The 20,896-nt window shown below is 44.8% G+C and overlaps 1 protein-coding gene across 1 annotated transcript; it reads right to left on the bottom strand.

Moving 5' to 3' along the window:
- Positions 1-2,425: 2,425 nt before the first annotated feature.
- Positions 2,426-7,426, bottom strand: MAD2L1 (mitotic arrest deficient 2 like 1). The gene is made up of 5 exons (XM_075929818.2): positions 7,205-7,426; positions 6,868-7,014; positions 5,695-5,815; positions 4,654-4,757; positions 2,426-3,343 (listed from the first exon to the last, which is right to left on the bottom strand). Exons 1-5 carry the CDS (start codon positions 7,275-7,277, stop codon positions 3,171-3,173), a joined length of 618 nt encoding a protein of 205 aa, XP_075785933.1. The 5' UTR covers positions 7,278-7,426; the 3' UTR covers positions 2,426-3,170.
- Positions 7,427-20,896: the final 13,470 nt, after the last annotated feature.

Genomic DNA, 20,896 nt, shown 5'->3' with positions numbered 1-20,896 from the left:
AGCAGGGGGAGGGTGCAGGTGGCATCGTGGAGACTTTTAAGCCAGTTGCCCCCAGCATGGACTTGTGAGTCCCATACTGACCCCAGACTCCATGCGGTGCTTCCACTTTGAAATGTACAAGAGCCCCAGGAGGGACTCTTGTACATTTCAAAGTTGGAATGCCACAAGGAGCCCAGGGCCAGTTCCCCACTGACCACAGGCTCCTATTGGGGCTCTTGTATATGTCAAAGGTAGAACGCGTGATCCTTATTGACTAATTGAATAGTTGATGGAAATCCCAAAATTTAACATCCCTACCTGGGATCTGTGTACTTAGCATTATTTGGCAATTAATTTGTTCAAAGCATAGCTCCTATTTCAGTTAGCAGATGTGAGTACCTAGCACTTCTGCAACTCAAGAGCCCAGGTTATCAAATGGGACCCCAGAAAATGAGGTACATACATATTTAAAGAGTTCAGTTTAAGTGACTTATCTAGCATCACATAACAGCTTTGAGGCAGAATCCAGTTCCAATAGGCAACATTCAACCTTAACCATGAAACCAGCTCCTCCTACAATCCCTGCTTCATTTACTGCCTACCTTACAACTTCTGCAGCCAATGAGGGCTGTAATTCTAAAGACAAGTCTTGTTTACATAACCCCTGATTCAGACCCAGAGCAGCTCAATTGTGTTTACTAAATGAGGGGGAAATGTTGAGGAAAAACAGTATCTGTTCCTATAATTCAAGATCATCATAATGCACATGCATGAGGTGGGAAAAGAGTGCACAAGCATTATTGTAACAATTCCTAACTTTTGCTCCTTTGAGTTTATAACCTCATTGTTTAATACATTTAAAATATCATTTCTTAGGTGTTAATTCCTGTTTTCTTCATCCCATCTGGCATCACACTGACATCCACCTGGGACACTGGTATGTTGGAACCAGCTGATCCAATGCATAACTCATTCAAATAATAGGCTGCTGGCATTAGAGAACCGAGACACACTTTGTCAACTTGCACACAAGCTGACTGAAGAGGAATAGTGACATTGATGGAACAACCTCCATTCTAGGCTCTGGAGGGGAGTGTGTAATGAGCAAACTATTCTGCTGTTCATTTCATTCTTGACCCATTCTGTCCCATTCCCACTCATGGGTTGCCTTGCTCAGCCTGCCCCTTTCCCCTTCCTTCACTAACCGCCAGCTGCATCCCCCAGTCTACACCCTTTTCCCAGAACAGATCAACCTCATAGCTTCTGTACTCAAGCCTTATAAAGAAAGCAAAGGAGAGCCTTCCCTGTTTTCAATGGTGGTTGTCCTGCAGGTTCCAGAAGTTACAGTTGCAGGGAAAGTCCTAAGCCAAGCCCTTCCAGCACCTTCAGGTAGGATGTAGGGATGGCATTTGCAGTCCACATAGATGTAGAAATTAGAGGAATTCAATGCATATAGAACCCATAGAATTTTAGCTGTGACGTAAGTTTTTTTCCCCCCAAGGCCTTATTTTCATAACAGCAGAAAAAACACAACTTGAGGGTCATTAAAGCTTCCAACAAAATATGTAACTTGGTATTAAAAACCCTTATCACCCTCTTCAATTCCATTCTCAAACTGGACTGTCAAACTTCCTAAAAAAATGTTCAGTGATTTAAAAGTGTAAGCAATTAGAGACAGCATCTTACAAGAGTCAAGCAACTTCTAAAGGCCTGGAATGTATTTTGTCAATACACAGCTATAAACTTTTTTTCCCCCCACTAGCAACTAGGAATGACTAAGGTTTTCCATTAGAAATTTTGTAATTTACACTCTTCATTTTAGTTTCTGGACTTAAAGTCTGAAGTACTTAACTATTAATTAAAAAAAAATAGTTAAACCCAAGTTTTTAAAAATAGCAAGAGACCAGAAGATCCTTACATGAGAAGAGCTATTGAGTATTCTTCTGGATTTCTTAGTATCTTAAAATTAGCACTCTACCCATCTAACATGTTTTACACTGTTCTTAAGCTTATAACATTCACGAATGAAGTTACATGGAGCTGTGCAACAAGATTTTCTGGAGGTGTATATCTTAAGTTGTTCAAACTAGAAAGTGACAGTCTGCTTAAAAAGGAATATTGTTGAGTTTAAATAGCTAAAGGCCAAAATAGTACCTGAAAAATTTTCAAAGACCTCACTCAATGTGCTTGTATGAAGAAACATTAGGACTTACACAGGGCAAGGGAATCAATACAAATAAATGGCGAGACTACATCACTAAACATTTTCTTTTTGTGCACTGATCCTGTAAACTTATTGCAGGAGGCTTCCATTACGAAACTAATATTAGGTAAAATAAGTAAAAAGCTATGATAGTAATGTAAAGCCTTTCTGAAGGAAGAGCATTTGACTTCAGGATATTGAGAACTGCATGTTTCGTACTTCCTGGACAAATATTGTACAAAGTTTTCCTATTAAAGATTGGAGCTTTATTCTATAAAACATGAATACAGACCAGACAAATATTAACATGAGTTAACTACACAGACAACGCACACAAAAATATCTGTATTGACCAGAATAGTCATATCCATGCCTAAGAATTATTGATTTGTATAGTTTCTATTATGGAGCAGAGAGGTGGGAAGAATAGATGTGACTTCAAGAGTGTATTTGTAGGATCATCTTCAGTATACCAGTATCCACCTAAATTGGTATTAACAATCTATTTGTCAGAACCATTTTTCTAAAGTAACAGAATATTTTTACAAGTCTGTTACAATCTCATAATCAATACATGCGCTCCAGAGTATTAGATTACGTAACAGCTGCCATTTAAAAAAAATATTCCAGGGAAATCTTATGTCTAGGCAGTCTTTCTAATCCAGGTTTTAGATGGGTTAAGTGTTTGATATTGTTCTGGATGGTCCAAAATAGGATGGATTTGAATGATTTGGCATACTGTTCGGTATAAGGCATTGTCATATTCCTAAGTAAATCCTTTATGTCTCAGTAGAAGGATCAAATAGGTCAGCAAGGACTCAGCATAGAGTGTAATGTGAACAAGACAATTCCTTTCTTTTACTTGAGTTTGGATCTAAATAGTAAAATACAGATACACCCACACAAAACACTATTCAGAGTGCAATTAAAGTTCATCGTATCAGTTTTAGAAGGCAGTTCATGGACATTGACTGCATTATTTCTTTTGTCAAGGAAAGGTATCCTTTTTGTAGGCTACCATGCTATTTACTTTATGAATGGTGGTAGTGAAGGAACGAAGACGAACCTCTTCAGAGTTGGCAATAAATTGTGGTCCTGACTCTTCCCATTTTTCTGGAACTGCCAAATCTTTGTCTGTGTAAATAAGTAAGTCAAAGGCACCTGGATGCAAGAGAAAGAGTGGTCAATAGTTATGCATACTTTTCAGAAATATTATGTTGCACAGCTTCCAAGCCTTTGACCAACCAAGGCTAAATTAAACAGTGGGCTTTTTTTGAAAACCTAGTATGATTGTAAACTTGATGTTACAGGTTATGTTGATTTAAAGAGCTTCTTTTGGAAACTAAACAGAAGATTGATATGCACAAAGAAGTGCTTATTCAGTTTTTACTTCATTTAGGCAATTCAACAGCTCTATTGTATTAACAGGACATCCTGTGCAACAGTTACTCGTTTATTTGCACCACCAGGGCTTAACTATACATGAAGAATGACTTTTATAAAAGTTAGCTCTCAGTTTATCTTCAAAACAGACTAGTTTGCTATTAAGTCACTTCATAGTTATTTAGATTCTTGCAATACATATCAGGCAAAAAGATTTGTCAAATATATATGCCTAAGCTCAGAGTTTCACAATTCTAATTCAGAAACAGGGTTCAGTCCTTTTTTGAAGAGTGTCACTTTACCAGGAATAGGTTTACAAGTTCTTTAGTGGTGGAAGGAGGAAGAGAAGATATGCTTAGAACTATTAGCACATTTAAGTAAAGGCTTTTCAGTTAGATTCCAAACCAGCAATAGCATATAGTTGTAGACTTACAGTATTGTGTAAGTCTACAACTGGGATTTATTTCCAAAAGCAAACAGCTTACACATAAAGGCTACCTCTACACTGCAGGCCTTTTGCGCAAGAACGACTCTTGCTCCACAAGTTTTTGTGCTAGGTCTACACTGCACATGTGTTCTTGTGTAAGTAAATTTACAGTAAAGCGTCAAACGGGGCTTCTTGCACAAGAGTTATTCCTCTCCTCACAAGGAATAAGCCCTCTTGCACAAGAAGGTAGTGTGGACAGGCAACAGGGGTTTCTTGCGCAAGAAACCCATATGGCTAAAATGGCCATCAGAGCTTTCTTGCACAAGAGAGTGTTCACACTGCCATGGATGCTCTTGCGCAAAAGCACATGGCAGTGTGGACATGCTCATGCGCAAAACAGTTCTCATGCAAAAAGCCTGCAGTGTAGATGTAGCCAGAATGTTTTACAAAATTGCAGAAGAAATGGACGTCATTAGGTGTCTTTTTTTAAATCCTTCATTTGGATATAGATTTGTCATTCAAGTCTGCATGAACAGTATACCGTTCATAGTTAAAAAGGTAGCTGTCTCCTTTAGATTAAAGTTCCAATTCAAGTTTAAAAGACATTTTCTTCTAGAGTTGTTAGTGTTCCATTAATCACACAAAAGTCTGGAATACTCACAGGCTGTTTCCAGCAAAGGAAGAAATGTTACAGTGGCAGTTATTTGTCTGATAACAGATCGAATTTCCTCCTGGATAGCTTTCTGAGATTTCTCTCTTGGTACACTACATGAGTAATAAGTTGTCAATATAGAAAAAAGCTTTTGTTATAACAGAAAATTTCTCTGTATCTACATCTCTTCATTAAATTGTTTAAAAGCTGTTCTTGCTATACAATAGAGACAATTTTCCTTCGCGCGCGCGCGCACACACACACACACACACACACACACACACACACACACACACACACACACACACACACACACACACACACACACACACACACACCCACCCACCTCTCTCAAATGGACAAATACTATGTAGTGAAATACAAAGTGGATGATCAAGGTTTGGAAAAATATAACCAAAATGACAGCTTATGATTTTGATTCATTGTTCTTCCATGAGACCTCACAATGTTAAGACTACCAGCCTCTGTCTTGATTTCCTTGAGAACTGGTTTATGGGATAATACTGCTACCAAAGTAATTGCTTCTCAATGAGAAATTTAGGAGAATAGTAGCAATCAATACTACCTTGAAGTCTGTAATAGTTGCTGAAGAAAATAACAGCTTTATACAATAAATTTTTTTTAAAAAAGGGGGAAAATTCTATCTTTCATATACAGCTTCTTTTAAAGTAAATGGGAGTTATATATTCAGCTGAGATCAAAAGTTTTCCATTTGATTTAGAATGAAGCACACTAGTTAATTACCAGCAAACTGAAAACTATACAATGCTGTGAAAGATTTCTGCTCTGGTGTATTCTCTCTGCACCTGAGTGTTTTTTAAATGTTGCAGCACAGCCTATAAATACAAAGGGCCTTTAACACTCGCATCTAATCGACTACTAGCATGAACCAACAGGAAGGATTTATAACAGTGTAATTTTGAAAAAAAACAAACAAACAATGGTCTTGTAGCACCTTAGAAACTGACAAAAATATATAAATAGTATATTTAGCATTCATGGGCCCAAGTGTAATTTTGAGTGCATTACCTTTCATCCTTTGCAGTCTTGTCACATTCAATATCAAACTGCCACCTTTCAAGAACCTCACTGCTTTCAATACTAGAGATCACTACAACCAGCCGTTGTACTGAACATTTGTATAACCAATCTGAAATAAGAAAAATAAAAATTTCCCTACAGTCAGATAACGGAGATCACTTTACTATATATATATATATATATATATATATATATATATATATATATATATATATATAAATAAATTAAATAAATAAAGAGAGCTGTCATTAAATCTCACATTACTATCTGCACTAGTAGTTTCACTGTGGAAAAGCTGTTAATGTGGAGTCAACATCCTAAATAAGTTAGTGACAAACCTTAAAGTATACGTTCACTTCACAACTAAATAGCGAATTCAGAAATATAAAAACACAACAGACATTGGCTATGTAAATAGGCAAGCTGAACATACATACTAAGAGAATGTAACCTCTTTAAGAAATTCACATTTGAGCACTGAAGGGCAAGAAACTACTTTGCCTTAGTGAGGACTGGATAGAATCATAGAACCATAGAGCTGGAAGAGACCTAGAAGGTCATCAAGTCCAGCCCCTGCTCTAGGCAGGACCAATCCCAACTATATCAACCCGGCCAGGGCTTTGTCAAGCCGAGACTTAAACACCTCTAGGGATGGAGATTCCACTACTTCCCTAGGTAACCCATTCCAGTGCTTCACTACCCTCCTAGTGAAATAGTTTTTCCTAATATCCAACTGGACCTCTCCCACTACAACTTGAGACCATTGCTCCTTGTTCTGCCATCTGTCACTACTGAGAACAGCCTCTCTCCTTCCTCTTTGGAACCTCTCTTCAGGAAGTTGGAAGGCTGCTATCAAATCCCCCTCACTCTTCTCTTCTGCAGACTAAACAGACCCAACTCCCTCAGCCTCTCCTCATAAGTCATATGCTCCAGCCCCCTAATCATTTCGGTTGCCCTACGCTGGACCCTCTCCAGGTCTCCCAAAATAAGACTCTCCCCAACATATATAAATAGGATGGGTAAATAAAAACAAACATGGATTATCACACAGTTCCTATGCAAGTCGCACTCCAGACTCGTGACAGCTTTGACCTATGCCAGGCGCCGAAGATACAGGAGATCAAAGCGAGCGCCCATTTCGGTGGCTTGGCTCTGCGCTACCTTTCAGCTGCTCCACCACGTTGTTGAGGTAGTTTTTCAGGTCCGGGTCTGTGGTTACCAGCAGGGTGAGCCCGTACTTCTGCACGCGCGTGAAGGTCTCCGAGGGGTAGACCCCGCGCTGGTACAAAATGCTGTTGATGCCGAAAGCTGAAAGGCAGGAGAGGCGGCTTCGTCACGGGACTCCCCGAGTAGAGAGCCCGCCCCCGGCACCCCGCCCCGTTACACAAAGCGGAGCGCTCGGCAGAGACGCGGCCCCCAGGCCCCTCCGCGGCCTCAGGCTCCCTCCCCCCGCGCTCGGTTCATCGCCCCCAGTGCGGCCGCCCGGCCGCCGACTCACAGAAGAACTCGGCCACGATCTCGGCGCTGCCCCGCAGGGTGATGCCCTGCTCCCGGCTCAGCTGCTTGGCCATGGCGCGGCGGTACCGCGTCCCCCGCCGCCCGCTTCAAATCAGGCGCTGCCCGCGCGCCGCCTCATAGGCGCGCGCCGCCCCGAGCGTTCGCGCCGAAGCCCAGGCGCTGCCCAATGGCGGCACTTCCCGCAAGCGCCGCCGCCCCTCCCTCCCGGAACCGCCGCCCTTGGGCGCAGGCGCAGTAACTTTCTGCCTTGGCGGGCTTGGCGAAGCGGTCGGGGTTGCGGTGGGGGGGCTGGGACCTGAGCGTTCGCGGGGGCGCCGGGCCGACCAGCTGTGTGGGAAGGGGCAGCGCGTGCCCTGACTCCCCGCCCCCCCTCCCCCCCCCCGAGCGGGCCGTGCGCTACACCGCGAGGGACGCGGAGGTTCGAAAGTGCAAACACGCCCGGACCCTGCACGGCTGCAATCCCCTGCGCGTGCTGGGGGGGCTGGGACTCGAGTCCCTCCCCACCCCGGGGAATCCCCCATGTTTCTCAAAGCAAACGTTAAGCGCGGGCAGCTGCCGCCTAACGTGTGATCCCCGGCGCTGGGGCCGGTGTTTTCCCCAGGAATTGAAATTAAGGGCGGCTTTCCAGTTTACGGGAGTGTGTGTGTGTCAGAGCCAGCCAGCTGAGGCTGTACGGTAAATGAAAAGTAACGCAGCTGGAAAACAATCTCAACGATGCCTGCAAAACCTTGGTGTGTCAATTAGCTGTTACCGCTCAAGAAAGGTTCCCGCAGGACAGGTCCACCAATAGCTATTAGGATGGGCAGAGATTCAACACCATGCTGTGGCTGGGATGCCTTTATTTCTTCCTGGTGTTTCAGTCCATGCAGTCTACACGTGGTTGAAAAGTTTTATCCGCTGGAGGGGGGAAAGGAGCTGTTCGGCATAGAGAAGACGGTGCAATTGGCAGTAATGCAAATGTGCAATGAAAATGAGCAGACCGCTCAGGCTGGTGGGGTTGAATTTCTTTAGAGGGACATGTATTGGGCTATAGAAGGAGATTAAAGGAAAGTGATGGTGGAGGGGCTGTTCCTGGCAACTTCCAAACCTTAAATGTTCTAAATGCAAATGTTAACAATATTATTGGTCCTTCGGGGATGGATTAAAACAGTGCTGGGCAACCTAAGCTAGTGAGCAGATTGCATGAGTGATGCTCATTCATCTGAGTGGGTTGCAAGATTGTTTTACCAAGATGGTCCCTTGGAATAGGGTAGTTTTGCTATCTGCACTTGTGTACTTAGAATTTGTGGGATGACCTAATTTATAGCAGCACTTTGACTGGATGCAAAGGGAGTGCACAGCTCTCTAGTCAATGCTGTGTGCAATAAGCACAAACATCATTTTATGTGCCCTTTATGTGTATGCCACTTCAGTAATACCAATAGGAAAAAAGTGATGCACACATACCACTGGAATCTAGCAACCCTGTGCATGGGCAGCTGTAAACAAAATTTCTCATGGGCCATACATATAAACCCCTGTGGGCTGCACAAGGCTCATAGCTACAAGCTGCATTAGAGGAAACAATAGGTCTCTTTCCATCTCCCAAGTGCCTGTCACTGGGTTCTGTAATTGTCACTTTACAGTACAGCCAGAATACATTCAGTTCGTCCCCTTTTTTTATATGCAAGATTCATAATTTGTTTCCATAGAGGAAAAGTAAAAGTACAGCTGTTAAAAGGGCAAGAAAATTAAGGAACATGTTTTCAATCCTGTTAGAATACAGTGAACGTACAGCTTCCCCATATGGGGAAAAATTGGTTCAGAAAAAGAAGCAGCAGAAAAAATGGGTTCAGAAAAAGAAGCAGTAGTCTTATCGACCTGCTTACCCAGTAACTGCATAAATGGCCTGTCCAGAGCAGCCCTTTGCCCACAGCAGGACCACAGCTGGACTCTGCCTGTGGCTGCAATAGGCTGGCTGGACCCTAGCTGAAGCAGAGTGGTCCGGAGAAGCCCTCTGCCCACAGCCATTGCAGGATGGGCCGGAGCAGCCCCCCTGCCTGCAGCACACCCACCCTCTGCACAGTGGACAGGAACAGCCCCACATTCCACCCCTGTGGCATAGTAGCTCAACCGGCAGGACCCTATTCATGAAGGCTGCAACAGGTGTCACCTGTGATGCAATGATTAATTGTTTAAGCACTGTAATTTTAATTGTTTAATCAGTTAACTATTTTAATGGGTTTTTACATCCCTAAAATCAGCACCTACTGGAGCAGTTAGGTAACCTCTGGGAAATGGTGTGTTTATTCTAGAATTGTTTGGACTGTGTCCTATACATATCTTGGTTTGAGACAAATAGATATTTGTCCCAATGTATGTCATCAGAAAGGCCAGCGAAGGGGGATGTGTTGCTCATCCCAATACACTGTGTTGCTCATCCCAACCTCCCTCAAATCACATAGTCTGATGCCAAATTGTCTTATCTGAATAAGGAATTTGCCTTGAAGTAAAGTCCAAGTAAGATACTGAATCATCTGCTATTTGAGAGTGAGGAAGGGAGGCCTATCTAGCTTCCTACTGAGTGGCTTGGAATACAGTAAAACCTGTGTTATCTGGCACGCTCATCGGGGATTAGGGTGTTCCGGTTATCTAAAAATTCCAGTTATCTGAGGGTCCCATCAACCTAGGAAAAAACAATGAAAAATAATAATAAAACTCGAGTTTTTAATATTGGTAGTTTTGCAGTATGAGGCAGTTGGTCTCACATTTCTATTTTGAGTTAAAGATTATTAGTACTTCTTAAATAAACAGGCGCATGCAGTTGCGCGTGGTGGTCATTGGAAAAATGTGAAGGTCCCTGATCATTGCCTGCATAGTCTGGAACCTGTGCATGGGCAAGGATGCTGTTCCTGTGGTGGAATCCAGGAACGTTGCTACAAACTCTATAGTCTGGGAGGGGACCATCATGGACTCCTCCTTGTTCAGTATAAGGCCCAACTGCAGGAATAGGCTCCTGGAAACGTGTGTGGCTACCTGGTCCTGAGACGAGCCACGAATCAACCAGTCATCCAGGTAAGGGAAGACTTATACCCCGTGGCGTCTCAATGCAGCTGCCACCGGGACCATACATTTGGTAAAGACCCTTGGCGCTGTGGTGAGTCCGAAGGGTAGGACTGTAAACTGAAAGTGGTCCTGGGCTACTGTGAACCGCAAGAACTTCCTGTGGGAGGGCAACACCATGACGTGGAAATATGCATCTTTCAAATCGAGGGCAGCAAACCAGTCTCCTTTTTGTAGGGAGGGAATAATTGATGCTAGAGTGACCATTTTGAACATTGTCTTCTTTATAAATGTATTTAGTCCTCTGAGGTCTAGAATAGGATGAAATCCCCCTTTTGCCTTTGGTGCAAGGAAATAATGGGAGTAAAACCCCCTCCCCCATAACTCGTCCGGGACGGGCTCCACTGCCCCGAGATTCAGGAGCTTCACCACCTCCTCCCTCAGCAGTGTTTTGTGAGAGGGGGGTCCCTGAAAAGGGAGGAAGGGGAGTGGGGAGGAGATGGGGGCAGAGGGGAAGTAAAGGGGATTGAATAGCCCCATGCCACCAGGCTGAGAATCCACTGGTCTGATGTTATAGATACCCAGGCTTGGTGGAAACGGGATAAATGAAAACCAAAGGGGGGGAAGAAGACGTGACTGGTATGCTATCCTCGATCGTGCCCTCAAAATGGTGATTTGGGGCACTGACCCGCATACGTAGTGGGGCCCTTATCTTAAGTTGGTCTAGAAGCTCTGCGCCGGTTTGTAGGCGGGTTATTTCTAAAAAAAATTACGGCCCTGCCTTCTGCTGCGGTCATAGGTAAAACCCCGCTGAAATTGCCTTGTAGCAGGCTTGGGGTTGAGGGGTCGCCTAAGTGGACCGGGCGTATGGATTCCCAGAGACTTAAGAGTTGCCCGGGAATCATTCAGACTATGCAGTTTGGAGTCCGTTTGATCTGAAAAAAGATCCGCTCCTTCAAAGGGCAAGTCCTGAAGGGAGGTTTGCACATCGGGTGGAATGCCCGACACGTTTAGCCATACAGTCCATCGCATAACAACTGGTGCCATTGTCCATGCAGCTGAATCAGCTACGTCTAAAGCCGCCTGAAAGACCATACGGGCCACCGTCCTGCCTTCGTCTGCCAGGGTCCTAAACTCTTGGCGGTCTTCCTGTGGCAAATGGTCCCAAAATTTGTCCATAGCGGACCAAGTATTATACGCATAGTGTCCCAGCATAGCCTTATGTGGAATAGGCTTACGTCCCAGGAGGTCCAATTTTTTTGGGTCCCTGGCTTTAGAGGTTGACCCGGGGGGACCCTGTCTTTCCTTTTGTCCTGCTGCCTGAACAACCAAGGAACTCGGGGGTGGGTGGGAAAACCAAAAGTCATGCCCATCTTGAGGAACAAAGTATTGTCTCTCCACCCCCTTCTGGGTGGGCGGGACGGAGGCCGGTGTCAGCCAGAGGGGCTTGGCCAACTTATCCACCGTTTTTATCAGGGGCAAGGCCACCCTGCCCGGGGTTGCAGTGGAGAGGATGTCAACCACGGGATCTGTATCCTCCTGGACCTACTCTACCTTTACTGCCAAATTCTTCGCCAGCCTTCGTAGGAGGTCCTGATGGGCCCTTGCATCCATTGACGGCAAAGATGGGGCTGGGGCTGTTAAGGCCTCATCGGGATAGGAAGATGAGGAGTCCTGTGGTACAGCGGTATCCTCCATTTGCACTTCCATTGGTGGCTCTGGCACTGTTGGCAGGGCTACCTGGGGATGTTCCTCAGGAATGGACCTTGGTCAGAGCCTCCTGGGGTCTCTAGGTCGTCGTTGAAATCTGTTTCAGATTCGGGGGTGCTGTGCACTGGTGTTGCCAATGGTGGGGTCTCCTGTCTTAAGGAGCCCGAGACAGATGCTGCAGGAGGCAGACCCTGGGCTTGATGAAAGGCCCAGGGGGTCCAAAAAAGCCATTGCTGGGGAGGTCAGGAATACTGCTGCAGGTCCACGCCAGCAGGTGTGTGCCGGGAACGAGACTGGTGCCTTGATCTAGAACGGAAGGAGGACCTTCCCGACCTCAAGGACTCCGCCCCGGACTCGGAGGAATAGTCCGATAAGCATTAGGGCTGGTGCAGGGGGCAGAAAGGGCTGCGTCCGTACCGCCTGCCCATGAGGACCCATAGCCCCACAGGGCGGTGCAGCCGATGTCCAGGATAATGGCAGCTCCAGCCGATTGGAAAACACTAACGGCGCCAGTGTTGTGGGCGTCAGGCTCGGAAGTGTCAGCGGTGTTATAATTGGTGTTGGGGTCGGTGCCAGCGTCGGTACTATACGTGGTGCCATTGAAATAGCATAAGCCGGGAGAAGTGCCGGTGCAGACATCTGTGTCATAATCCACATCTGTGTCTGCAGCAGTGTGGAGGTTGAAGGCACGAACGCCGCTGGTGCCAGAGGCGCTAGAAGCGCAGCTGCCACGGTCGGGGTTGGAGGCGCTGTAATCGCCAGTGCTGCTACCTGCACTGGAAGCATCACAAGAGCCAGTGCTGCTGCGTGCACCGGGGGAGCTCCAAGAGTTGGTGCCACTGCCCGCACCGGGGGTGCTCCAAGTGGCAGTGCTACTGCCCGCACCAGGGGTGCCTCAAGCTGTAGTGCCGCTACCCGCACTGGGGGCGCTCCAAGCTGCGGTGCTGCTGCTTGCACCGGAGGCACTACATGCGCTGGTGCCACCGGGTGTGCCAGAGGCGTTCCACGCGCCGGAGGTGCTTCAAGCGCCAGTGCTGCTGCCCGCACCAGAAGCGCTTCAGTTGTCGGTGCCGCTGTTGGCTCTAGAGGAGCCATGAGGACCTGTGCCACTTGCCGCACCACATGCACCAGTGATCGCCATTGCTGTTGCCAGCACCGGAGGTGCTGGGAGCCCTGGTGCAGGGGCTAGAGTCAATATCGGTGCCGGAGTCAGGTTTGCGGGCAGGGTTAGGGCCATAGATAGTGCCTGTGGAGTCAGCACAGATGTAGTAGCTGGAGCTCCCGGCACCGCGGACGGGTGATGCCATGCCAATTGTGCTGGTGACAAGTGGACCTGCGGCTGAGGAGGCCAGTGCACTGGTGCCCTGCTCATTGCCGGAAGGGGGAATGCTGACACGTCCGCAGCTGTTAAGGCAATAAGGTCCCTCACCATGTGGAACGTCTCCAGGGTCGTATATCTAACAGGGTTCCCTCCGTCTCTGCTGTAGCGGTAGCATGGCTCTGGCCCACCTCCATACGTGACTGGCTATGGGGTTTAGTGGTCGAGTGCCCCTCCTTAGGGTGCACTTTGCGGCTCGTTTTGTGAGGAGAACAGCCTCTCTGGACCTTAGACACCTTCTCCAAGTTGGATTGTTACCGGTGCCAGGAGGACTTAGACTTAGCCTTGGTCAGTGCAGAGGAGGTTCCACGTGCCGAAGAAGGGGTACTGCGCACCAACTGACTGTTGTCCGGTGCCGGGAGCTGGACAGAGGACTCCATTAGCAGTCTCTTCAAACCAGAGTCCCTCTCTCGCCTCATCCACGGTTTGAAACCTCTGCAGATCTTGCAGGTCTGAGTACAATGTGCCTCTCCTAGGCACTTTAAGCAGGAGACATGAAGATCTCCGCAGGGCATAGGTTTGAGGCAAGACTCACAGAGTTTGAAGCCTTGCGGTCCTGACATCCCCTCCCCATTTGGGGAGAGGAAAAGATGACAACTATTCAACTATATACAAGGTAGCTATTTACAGGGTAAAAACTGAATCTAAAACTATTTACAAACACAGTAAAGAACTAGTAGCTAAGGGAAGACTAAGAGTCTAATGCTCCAACTGCCACACGGGCGGGAAGAAGGAACCGAGGGGATGGAGGGGTTTATATGCGCTGTTATACCGACGCCACTCCAGGGGGCTCCCTGCTGGCCCTAAGGGTACTGCTGAGGGAAAAAGCTCCGAGATCCGTGCACACGGCGTGCACACACCTAATTGGAATGGATATGAGCAAGCACTCAAAGAAGAATCAGTTGCTTTTCATTTCAACCTACCTGGACATAGTCTTAACAACCTTACTACATGCATCTTACTTCAAAGAGACTTTAACATCAGATTACAGAGGGAAGCTTCAGAACTTTCTTTCATGCTTAAATTTGATACCTTACGAATGGGCCTTAACAAAGATGCTAATTACCTTAATCATTACAAAGATAGCTTCCTCACTTATCACCCCTGATTAGCCATTCATTGACTCATAAATAGCTATTCCCTCCCTCCCTTCCTTTCCCTCACCCCACCTTCTGTACTAAATCTGATTTGTCAGTTTAATGATGTGTTCACTTTTTTCATTGTATTCCTTTGGTATATATGGTCATGCCAATTCTCTTCCAGAATATGATCTGAGGAAGTGGGTCTGGCCCACGAAAGCTCATCACCTATTAAACCATCTTGTTAGACTTTCAAGTGCTACATGGTTTTTCCTTTTGTTTTAGCAAGGATTTTTTTATTATTGTGAAATTCTGGACTTCTTGACCTGTGTTATATTATTGATACAGTTCAGCTTAATTCAGTTTCTTTTTTGTTGAAGTCATTTGCTTTTAAAAGGTCCCCTTTGTAGTTTTATATCTCTGTAGTATTGGGTACACAGGATAAATACTAGAACTTATATCTACAATCAAAATAGTTTAAACAATTATTCCTCTTTTGGTTGGCTAAAACCATCTTTAATAATGTAAATTATGGTCTAGTATTCTAACTAATTTAATCCAGTGCTCTTTCACCTATAGTTTTACATTCCCAAAGATTAACTAAAACTTCAGACAAATGATGTAGAATTGTAGGAGATAAAAGGAACTTGAAGTAGTTTGTGAGAGTTATTAGGATTTTTTAAAATTAAAATCAGAATGTAGGAACTGTAGGATTTTTAAAATATTTATTCTTCATTTTGAATAATGTAAGTAGTACTGCATGAGTTGTGTAAACTTTACTTATTCAGATGACTATTTATTTTTCGGAAGAAGCCTTGTGGATAAGGGGGAAGTGGTAGACATGGTATACTTAGAGTTTAGTAAAACATTTGATAGAGTCTTGCATGATCTTCTTATCAATAAACTAGGGGAAATAATGTAGATTGGGTTACTATAAAGTGGGTGCATAACTGGTTGGATAACTGTTTTCAGAGAGTAGTTATCCACAGTCATGTTGGAAGGGCATAACAAATGGGGTTCTGCTGGGATCAGTTAGGGGACTGGTTCTGGTCAATGTCTTCATCAGTAAATTTGGATAATGGCATAGAGAGTATGCTTATAAAGTTTGTGGATGATACCAAACTGGGAGGGGTTGGAAGTACTTTGGAGGACAGGGTTATAATTTGAAATGGTGTGAAGTAAATGCAGAGTACTCCACTTTGGGAAGAACAATCAATTTTGCACATACAAAATAAGAAGTGTCTAGGAAGGAGTACAACAGAAAGGAATCCAGGGATCACAAGCTAAATATGAGTCAATGGTGTGACACTGTTGCAAATTAAAAAGCAAACATTATTATGGGATGCATTAATAGGAGTGTTGTAAGCAAGGCACATGAAGTAATTCTTCCACTCTACTCTGTGCTGATTAGGCCTTAACGGGAGTATTGTGTACAGTTGTAGGCTCAACATTTCAAGAAAGACGTGGAGAAATTGGAGAAGGTCCAGAGATTAAAGGTCTAGAAAACATGATCTATTAGGGAAGACTGAAAGAATTGGTTTGTTTATTTTGGAAAAGAGAAGACTGAAAGGGGACATGATAGCAGCTTACAAGTACCTAACAGGGTGTTACAAGGAGGAGGGAATAAAATTATTGTCCTTACCCTCTGATAATAGGACAGGAAGAAATGGGCTTAAATGGCAGCAAAAGAGGTTTAGGTTGGACATTAGGAATAACTTCCTAACTGTCAAGGTGATTAAGCACTGGAGTAAATTGCCTAAGGCAATAGTGTAATTTCCATCACTGGAGATATTTAAGAGCCTTTTATATGTCAGGGATGATCTAGAATGGATGGTGCTTGGTCCTGCCACGAGTGAAGGGGACTGTCCTTGATGATCTCTTGAGGTTCCTTCCAGTTCTAGTATTCCATAAATCTGTAAGAAATGGATTTGGGGTTTGCTATAGCCTTATGTAAGTAAATGGGAAAACTCCCACTGATTTGGATGAGGCAGATGTGTCTTTTTGCATATACAAGAATTTCTTACTAATTTTGAAAAAATAGCAATTATTTATATGGAACAATGATTGGTTAATTTCTTTACAAAGACCCTAAATATTTCAAAATCATATTTACACAAATTAATTAGGGTGGATTTTTATATTATCTTTGCATGTGGACTACCAGAAGATGGCACTGCTTACATATGAAATCTATGCCTTTGCATTTTGCTCTTGAAATACATTTATTTCACTTATCTTCATGTGCTTTAAAAATGTCTAATTCAATCGCAGTTCTAGGTATATTTTTACCAATTTTAAAAATATGATAATGTCAAGGAGATATCTAATTTAAAATTGGAAACTAAAAAATGCATCACAGGGCGAATAATTTATAGAATAGAATTTATAATTATTTAGCTATGTTTTTAAGTCTGTACCTCAAACCACAGCACACATAACCATTACTTTTTTTCTATTTTTAGCAGTATAAATTGTAATTCTAATTTGTTTGTTCTTTCTTCATCCATTCAAATTCAGCTTATTTTGTAAAATGTGTTTACTGCTTCACATAGGTGTCAACATTCTAGCCATTTAACAAGTACACCGGGAACATTGTTCACAGTCTGTTTTTATTGCGAAGTGCAAGAGCCTAGATCAGTGTATAAGTCCATTCTTTGGGCATGTCTACAGTAGGAAATTATTTTGAAATAACTCCTGAAATAACCATTTCAAAATAGGATGCCACACTACAGGGAAGCCTCAAAATTAGTTTGACGTAGGCTCCGTTAATGTGGACATGCTACCTCAACTTAGAGCCCCAGGAAGCTCGGGGGAGTAAATACTTTGCATGATTCTGGGAAGTAGTTATTTTGAAATAGTGGAGCGTCCACAGTGCTGCTATTTCAAAATAACTATTTTGAAATAAGCATTAATTCCTCCTGGAAAGCAGGAGTTATTATTTCAAAATTACCAGCCCATTATTTCAAAATAATTGGCTTGATAGTGTTATTTTGAAATAAGGGGAGTTATTTCAAAATAACTCCCTCGTGTACACTAGGACTTTCTGTGGTCTCCCTTAAGTCTGCTGAAAAGAATTCAAGTGTCATGTGTGATATCGGGTTTTACAATTTATAAACTTTAAAAAAATTCCAAAACTCCAATTGTTAACTTTTAGATCAACGATATTCACTATATGCATTATAAAAACATAACATGTAAATTTCATTTAATGCACACACAAAAATTTGGCAGATTTTTGTAAACTGAGGACCAAAAAAACTGTTAATTGCTTCCTATCCATATCCATGAAGAGGAGATATGCATGTGGACTTGTCCCCTCAATTTGAACCCTGTGGAAAGGGAACAAGAATTCTGGATAGGAAGAAACTGGCTGTCTGTGCTCCTTGGATTTTGGGAAAACAAAATATCTAAGCATAAGCAAGAGATCCCCAGCTGCTTAGCCTGGGTAATCTCAGAAATATATAGAGCATGCATATTACAACCTCTTCTATTACCTTTTGGAACCTAACTGTGTAGCTCATTTGTGTCTAAACATTTTCTTGCCTTAACTTTATAAACAACTCTCTTATTTCTTTTTCGTAGTTAATTTATTATAGGATTGGCTACAAGCATTGTCCTAGGTGCGTAGGGTTTAAGGTGAAATTGGCCTGAGATAAGTGACTGGTCCTTTGGGAGTTAGGAGTAACCTGAATTTTCTACTTAATAACCACTGAAGGTGCGAACAGCTCCCTGAGTGGTATCCTTCCTGTCTTAGGAATCTATCTATTGACTTTGATTTTTATCTGCTTAGGCTTAAGTACCCATTCTCCAGATACTTAATGATGTTCTGTCTCCCACTCCCCTCCCTTTTTGTTTCTCTCCTCCTCCCCTTCTCCTCTCCTATTTATTCTGAGTTTTCATATCCCCAACTCATAACTCTGGTCATCTGAAGAAGTGGGCTGTGCCCACGAATGCTCATGATACCATCTACATGTTTTGTTAGTCTATAAAGTGCTACCAGACCATTTGTTGTTTTTTTCTGTAAGGGTGTGTCTACACTACAGCATTATTTCGAAAGAGCTTATTTCGAAATAACGCATCTACACACAAAATGCATTTCAAAATAGCTTTTTGCTATTTCGAAATAGCACGTCCACACTGAGTGGATGCTGAATCGCATTTAAGGCCGGCCGGAACCAGGTCCGGCAGAACATCAGGTCAGGAGTTACTTTACGTGGCTGCTGCATGAGGCTATCTGAGGCCTGTGCTTAAAGGGACCCCCCATCCTGGGCAGCTGGTTCTCAGGTTTCCCTGCTTGCTTGCCTACCTCGATGAGGGACAGCAAAGCATTTTGTCTCTGTGTTCTCTGGTTGCCCTCAATCGGGACACCACAGCACTCTGCAACATGGAGCCAGAGCTGCCCCTGGGCACTCTAGTGCTTCTCGTGGACGCGTTGCTGTGAGCCTGGCTCCACTTTCTGCAGGCTGCCATCCGACAGGTCCATCAGGGGTTGTCAGTATCCAGGAGGCCCTGTGGGAGAGCTTCCAGCCTGAGGGCCACTAAGAGCCTCCCTGGTCTGCCCCACTGGGGGCTTGTGCCTCATTCCTCCCTCACATCCTTCCACTTACCCTCCCTAACTCCCCTTCCTGGTGTCAAATAAAATACACGTATTTTCATGAACACAAACTCTCTTTATTTAACAAAACTGGCAGGGGAAGTGGGAGGAAATGAAACTATGGTGAGACTGGGGAAAGGAGGCAGAAGATGGAAAGAGAAAGGGTAGGAGAGGGGAGGGGGAAACCTGGGAGGAGGGAGCTGGAAGGGGGAAGCAAGGGGAAGAAGGGGGAGGGGAAGCTCAGGGCTTAGGGTTGAGGATCTCGCCAGACCAACATGATTGTCATGCAAAACTGCTCCTGGGTTCATATGTGGCCTTTGGTGGCCAGGCTGGCAGCCATCCTGCCATAGACGGCCACCAGGTTCCTCCATCTAGTGTGGAGATCATGGCCGTTGGGGGCATCCCCCCCAAACCTGAATAAGGTCCATGATCTCCACCCTGGACCAGGAAGGCGCTCGCCTTCTCCGGACCCTGGCAGGTTCCTGGGAGCTGGCAGACTGCTCCTGGGGAGCGGTGGAGGACTGGCTGCCAGTAGCTTGCTGGCTCATGTTTTGGGGCCACTGGGTCAGGGGCAATGACTGCTGGCTCTGGGCTCTGGGCTTGGAGCTGGCACAGGCACTGTGGCCACAGTCAACCCCTTTAAGGGCTCCGGGGAGGGGGGTGGGAGAGGAGTGTTCTTGGTTGAGGCTGGAGTGGCCACCAGGACACCCTGGGAAGGCTGGAGGCCCTCTATTTTGTTATAAATGTCTACATAGCACTTATTTCGATATAGCTGTTTCGAATTTGGCGTTAATCCTCGTGGAATGAGGCTTACCGAATACGAATGAAGTGCTCTGCTATTTCAAATTAATTTTGAAATAGTGGTTTGGCTGTGTAGACGCTAGTAAAGTTATTTCTAAATAACAGCTGTTATTTCAAAATAACTTTGCTGTGTAAACATACCCTAGCAGACTAACTCGGCTACCACCTGAAGCTCCTGAATGTTGTTGTGAGTTTTGCTGTAAGGGGGTTACCTGTCACAGAAGCAAGCTTGTTTAGGTGGCAAGATAGATAGGAGTGCCCCAGGGGATTGTCTGTGACTCTATGTTAAGGCTGTTATAGTACTTCAGGAGTTCACACTTGATACTTGATTGCTGAAATCTAAGTCTAGAACTCACATTCATTCTGCTGATACCATTATTGGACCTAACCAAGTGAGTTATAAGATCAAGAACAATCAGTTTGGGGTTTGTGCTCTGTTCTTACAACATGCCCTGGGATTTATATTCACCCTCCTGAGCCACTTTAGACAGCTGGACACTCCCAGTGACTTTAAAAGGAATAAGATTTGAGCCATGGCAACTGGAGAGGGAGGCTATAGGGGGACTCACATTGATAGAATTCACATTGGACCAAAAACAGTTTGATTGCCATCAGTCTGCTGATTTAATCAATTACGCGTCCAGTTCCAGGATAAGAGGATTACCCTAAAATCTCGAGTATAATGCGCACTTTTTCCCCGGTTTTTTTAACTTCAAAGTCAGTGTGCACATTATCTATAGGAGGTTTTTTTTAAAAAAGTTTTAAACTCACCCTCGGCAGACACGGGCTGGGCTGGGCTGGAGGGGAGGGGGCCGGTAGGCGCGAGCTCGGTGCGCCAGCAGCTGAGTGGGGGAAGCTCCCTGGCAGGCGTGAGCTCGGCGCGCCAGCATCTGAACGGGGGAGACCCCCCCCCGGCAGGCGCGAGCTCAGTGCGCACAAGCTCAGCTGGGCAGGGGGACTCCGCGGTAGGCATGAGCTCAGCATGTGCGAGCTCAGCTGGGCAGGGGGCCCCTTCCTTCCTATGCATACCATAACATCTCGAGTATAATGGGGGTGCACATTATAGAT

This window comes from Pelodiscus sinensis, chromosome 4 (genome assembly GCF_052426305.1).
Source record: "Pelodiscus sinensis isolate ZL-2025 chromosome 4, ASM5242630v1, whole genome shotgun sequence".
Classification (NCBI taxonomy): Eukaryota; Metazoa; Chordata; order Testudines; family Trionychidae; genus Pelodiscus; species Pelodiscus sinensis.
This window is presented reverse-complemented; position numbering and strand designations above follow the sequence as displayed.

Bases quoted from the DNA above. Each gene is read 5' to 3' on its own strand.
- MAD2L1 (XM_075929818.2), bottom strand. From the start codon at position 7,277: ATGGCCAAGCAGCTGAGCCGGGAGCAGGGCATCACCCTGCGGGGCAGC. The intron at 4,758-5,694 runs GTAATGCACTCA...TTACTCATGTAG, and splicing joins AAGACTGCAAAGGATGAAAG to TGTACCAAGAGAGAAATCTC. The intron at 3,344-4,653 runs GTGAGTATTCCA...TCTTGCATCCAG, and splicing joins TCCTTTGCTGGAAACAGCCT to GTGCCTTTGACTTACTTATT.